This window comes from Chlorocebus sabaeus, chromosome 1 (assembly GCF_047675955.1).
Source record: "Chlorocebus sabaeus isolate Y175 chromosome 1, mChlSab1.0.hap1, whole genome shotgun sequence".
NCBI lineage: Eukaryota > Metazoa > Chordata > Mammalia > Primates > Cercopithecidae > Chlorocebus > Chlorocebus sabaeus.
The window spans coordinates 119,100,400-119,105,684 of NC_132904.1; the positions used below are offsets into that span (position 1 = coordinate 119,100,400).

The 5,285-nt window shown below is 54.0% G+C and overlaps 1 protein-coding gene across 1 annotated transcript; it reads right to left on the reverse strand.

Moving 5' to 3' along the window:
• Positions 1-256: 256 nt before the first annotated feature.
• BSX (brain specific homeobox) lies at positions 257-4,594 on the reverse strand. Its single transcript, XM_008021260.3, has 3 exons — positions 4,170-4,594; positions 1,941-2,137; positions 257-605 (listed from the first exon to the last, which is right to left on the reverse strand). The coding sequence occupies exons 1-3, from the start codon at positions 4,429-4,431 to the stop codon at positions 366-368; spliced, it is 699 nt and encodes a 232-aa protein (XP_008019451.1). The 5' UTR covers positions 4,432-4,594; the 3' UTR covers positions 257-365.
• Positions 4,595-5,285: the final 691 nt, after the last annotated feature.

Here is a 5,285-nt window from a genome sequence, read left to right on the forward strand (position 1 = left end):
GAGAGGCAAGGGAGAAAGGGGTGTCTGATCGGAGAAAACAGAGAGCCGAAAGTCGAATTTCCAGTCTCGGACGCGGTACTGGGCTGGTCCCCGACCCCAAGGACGACGGACGCAGGAAAATGCGCGCCCGGGCGCACACTCTCCAGTGGCTGGGACCGGGAGGGCGACAGGGGAAGCGGGAGGCCGGGCCGCGGGCCGCACTGGCTCCGCACCGGCCTGGAGGACAGGTGGGTTTTGTTTGTCTTCCAGGAGCGAATCTCCAAGGCCCGCCACGAGACTGGAGTCTGAGTCTTCCCGTCTGGGAGGGAACGGCGCTCCGCCCCACAGTCTCCTCCCCTGCCTACCACCCTCCCCAGCCTGGCGACTCAGAGCACGTGCGGCCCTGAGCCCAGCTCCCCCTCGTCTCCAATGTCCACCTCGTCCTCTGGCTCGGTCAGCACGAAGGGGCCGGCGGGCAGGCTCAGCCGAGCCTCGGCGGCTGCGGCCTCTGAACCGCGGGGGCTGCCCTCGGGGCTTTCTGGCCCGTCTGGTGCTTTGGGTTCGTCTTGGCTTTTCCGCAGTTGCTTTTTATGCTTCATTCGCCGGTTCTGGAACCATGTTTTCACCTGATTTCGGAGAGAAAAATAAAATCATGTCATTCCTCCAAATCTGGGCGACTGCTGGGGTTTAGGAAAATGGGTGGCAGTCCATTGATGAAGTATCCAAGAGCGGTGATAAGCCTCTACTGCTCATAAGTTATCGCCTTAAGCCGAATGAGAATCTAACAGCCTGAGGCTTTCAGGAGTAACTGTCCCAAAATAACGATGAGGATTAACATGGGTGGTTAGCAGTTATGCATATTGTTACTAATTAGAACTACTAATAGCAAGTGCTGCGTGGGCAAATCTTTTTTACGCTCAGCTGATGTTCCTCTGATTGAGACATCTAACCATCTGATCCGCAAGACTCCTGGACAGGAAGATGAGAATTGAACCTCCTGGTTCTCATCCGAGAGAAAATCAGACCCGGGCCTGGCAGAGCTAATGATTTCACAGCAAGAGGCCTTCTGGGTAGAGACTATGAGAAATGGGGAAGAGAGGATGGGGTTTGAGGTTGCAGGTGAATAGCACTTGGAGGAAGATAAAAACCGTTCTTCCACTCAGGACAGGGGAACAGGGAGGGGATTTAAACCACAGTGTGTGTGTTGGGGTTGGAGCGGAGGTGCATGTGAACATTGGCCGCTGTAAGAGAGACTGAAGAAAGAAGGGGGAAGAAATCTCCGTGTGTGGAATTCTCTCAGGACAAGAACTTGCCTAAACGCGTACCATTTACCTCTGACCTGGGTTCCTAGCCTGGTCGGAGAGACTCCTCTCTCTGACGAATATTCATGCGAATAAGAGTTCTTAACCCGGAGGTGGTCATCAGAATTACCTGAGGAGTATTTCCTTCCTGTCCAGAGCCCCGCTGGAGAAATGTGAGGTTGGGGTATAGGTACTTTTTTTTCTTTTTCTTTCTTTTTTTTTTTAGATGGAGTCTGGCTCTGTCGCCCAGGCTGGAGTACAGTGGGGCGATCTCGGCTCACTGCAACCTCCCCCTCCCGGGTTCAAGCGATTCTTCTGCCTCAGCCTCCCCAGTAGCTGGGATTACAGGCGCGCACCACCACGCCCGACTAATTTTTGTATTTTTAGTAGAGATGGGGTTTCACCATGTTGGCCAGGCTGGTCTCGAACTCCTGACCTCGTGATCCGCCCGTCTCGGCCTTCCAAAGTGCTGGGATTACAGGCGTGAGCCACCGCGCCCGGCCAGGTATGGGTAATTTTACGAAAGCTCTTAGGAAAGGCCTAGAATAAGCGTCAGCGGGGTCCATTTCTACTCGAACTCCACAAGGTCCCGAAGGTATTAAGAGCTGAAGGGAGACAAGAACGAAGCAGAGATCAGGGCCTCCCTCTCCTCCCGCCCACCTGCGTCTCGGACAGGCTGAGGGCCGTGGCCAGTTCCACTCGCTCTGGCGTGGACAGGTAGCGCTGGATCTCGAACCTCTTCTCCAAGCCCGAGAGCTGCGAGTCAGAGAAAACCGTGCGGGCTTTGCGGCGGCGGCAGTGCTTCCCCGGCAGCTCCGCGTGCTGTGGGTGCTGGAACAGCGCTGGGACGGGCATCCCTGCAGGAAGAAGAGCAACCAAGTGGGCAGAGCCTGGGTCGCCGCAGAGCAACCTCCGCACCGCTCCCCTCCCTTCCCCTAGCCCCCAGTGCCTCCCTCCGCCCCTCGCCTCCACCAGTCTGCTAGCCCCAAAGCCCCTCAAGCCTTTCTCTCAGGAATCCAGGGCAGAGAAACAGGGGGGAAAAAAAGCCTCAGAAATAGCGCTTGGAGATCTTTATCTGGAGAGTCATCTAGAAATACAAACAACAAACAGTAAATAAAACAGAAAAGAAAATCGGAAAATAGATCCGGAGGCCGTTTAAAAATGTCTTCTTGGAGAGACTTCCGTAGGGTAGGCCAGAGCCGTCTTCAGTTGCGCCTGGCGAAGTTTTTTTGCAAATGTCAAATGGCCCAGGAGCAGTCCTGTCCCCAGCCCCCACCGTATCCTCCTAGATCCCTGATGACACTCAGTGCTGTTCTGGGGCTAGCAGATGCATGGATATAATCTTGCCTCTAAACCTCACTGAAAAACACCTTTCTGTTTCCCAAGCCATTCCTATCCCCCTGCAGCCAAAGGGAGCCGAGCAAAACTGCCTTATCCGGAGAAGCCCCCGAGCAGGAACAGAGGAGCATTTCCCGCCTCTCACGTCTCCTCGTCCGTTTCTGGGTCGCGCTGAGGACCCGGCTATCTAATCTGGTCCTCATTCTTTTTCTCATTCTTTCCCTCTCCAAGGCCAGCGAAGCAGAAGGGTTTGAGGCGCTTTTCCATGGCCGGGTCCGGGAAAACTTGTCTTTCCTGACCCTCGCGAGATTGACGCTGTCTGAGACGCGCCAAGCGGATAGAAGCTACCACAAGCAACATCGGCCAATCCCAGGGAAAATAAACAAACATAACAACAAGTAGTGCGGGTACCGCGGGCTTTGGCCACTGCTGTATGGGTGAACCACTGGCGCCACTGAGAATAGACTGTCACCAGCGGCTGGTGAAGCCAGTGTAGAGATGTGGACCTGGATGCAGCCTTTATTTTATCACTGCCCCTCCAACTGACTGCCCCGGAGTCTGGATTTTTTTACCACCTTACAAACACTTTTAGCTTTGTTCTGGATTCCAGCGCCCACAAACTACCTCCTGACTTGCCCCCAGCCCCTGCACCGACCATGGTTGTTGCCACCTCCGAGCTATGAGTCTGGACTCAACGAATTATTCTACTCTGGCTGGATTGAAAACGCCAGAGAAAAAACCATGGATGTGGCCTTTTAGAGGGAGACAGAAAAAAAAAATCCGGGTATTTCCCCACATCCTCCTGTCCCAAACAGACTTTGCTAGTCCCTGCTTTTTGTCAGACCAGAGAAACCAAAATACTTTAGCACCCGGTTAAATGATGGCAGCTGGGGCAGAGGAGGTAGCCCAGATTGTGAGTTAAATGTTAGATGTTGAGGGTGAGGAGGGTTAAAGAGCTGCATCTCCCCCAACCCCCTTTTTTCTCACGCTTTCTCTCTTATTCAGGCTAGCCCAAACCTTTCCTTCTCAGAGAAGCCCAAACCTTCATTCACTTCTATGCCCCCAGCAGTATCTGCAACTGCTCAGTGCCTGGAAAAAAGAGAGCTGCCCTGGACAGGGTGTTTTGAGTTTCTGTGCAGGAAAAGTTCTGTCCACGGGGTGGGATGGTCAAGGGTCTCCCTCTGAGTGGACAGAGGTGGAGAATCAGGATTGAGAGATGGACCAAAGTGGCCAGGAAGATCACAAGCAGGGAGACTGAGCACTGCCCACCAAGAGTATTATCAAACCCTATACGCTGCCTGTTGACCAGGCACCTATCCTCTGCTATGAAGAGTGCGGGGGGATCACGAATTATCCCCGTGAGTTGGCATGCCTCCAGGGAGCTCCGCATGGCCTCAGCCATATCCCCAGCCTTCCACTGTCACTTAGGGCAGGAGGCCACCAAGCCAGGCCGAGCCAGTCTGGCCTTTCCTTGGCTTCATCACAGGCTTAGGGTCTGTGCTAGAAGCCCTGCTCTCTCACTGCCCATACCTTGAGGCTCCTGTTACTTACCCGAGGTGGTGAGGAAATAAGGATGGTGGTGGTCTCCCTTATGCAGAGGGTGATGGGCGTGAGGAGCCAAGAGGGTGGGTGTGGGCATGAGGGGGTAGCCATAGTCTAGCAGAGGCACCCGAGAGGCCAGAGAGCTGGCGAAATGGTCTGGGGCCACCTCCCTCAGCGGCTTGGGCTTGTGCAGCAGGATGTCCTCGATGAAGAAGGATGTGGGCCTCTGAGAAGACGCTGGGTGTAGAGGAGAGGTGAAGTTGAGATTCATCTTGAGCAGAGCACCTGCCACAGGACAAGGGCCGGGACGAAGTGGAGGACGCAGGCAGAGTCTTCAAGCCTGCTCGAAAGCCAGCAACCACCCTCCGAGGCTCGAATCTCCTCTGCTCTCTCCCGGGCCTGGGCTACCCCCGGCGCTGGAGAGGCAAGAAGACAAGCTCCTGGGTAGGTTGGGTCTCTGTGTTGGAGAATTGGCAGCTTGGAGAGGGGAGCGGGGAGAGCCAATGACGAGGCTGCCAGAGGCAGAGGGGAGGGTGCGAGAGGCTCGGGGCGGGGCGGGGAGCTGTCCGCGGTGCTGAACACCACCGGCCAAGCCTGGGAACTACAGAGTCCGCAGGGTTCTTGTTCCTACCAGGTTTCTTGACCTCAATTTCTGCCCCGTCACTGCAGGGGCTGCTTTGTTCCCAGTCGTTTTTAAAAGAAAGCTAAAAGGAAAAAGTCTCTGTTGTCCGGCAAACTCCTCTTTACAGAGGAGAAGGCACTAAAAGGGCACCAAAGCAATAGGGATAAAGCACTTATTCAGGCATTTAGGCCTGGGTTTTAAGAGTTTCCATAATTTTGGTGGCAAAAAAAGAAGGGAGGAAGTGAGGAGAAAGGGCACCTGATACTTCAAATTGCTAGATTCTACTTAAGTTTATGGCTGAGGGATGACTGGATTATTAAGGTAAAGAAAGAAAATGATGATGGTCGTCATAACAGTCTTTACCTCAGTTATAGGCAGTGGGCAGGAGGAGGGTTATGTCTACATTAGTCAAGTTATTTGGTCTGTGTAAATATGTCCAGAGTCATCTCTTAGTGCCATCCTCCATGTCCCCTCAAATATTTACTTTCTCCTCATTTCACTCA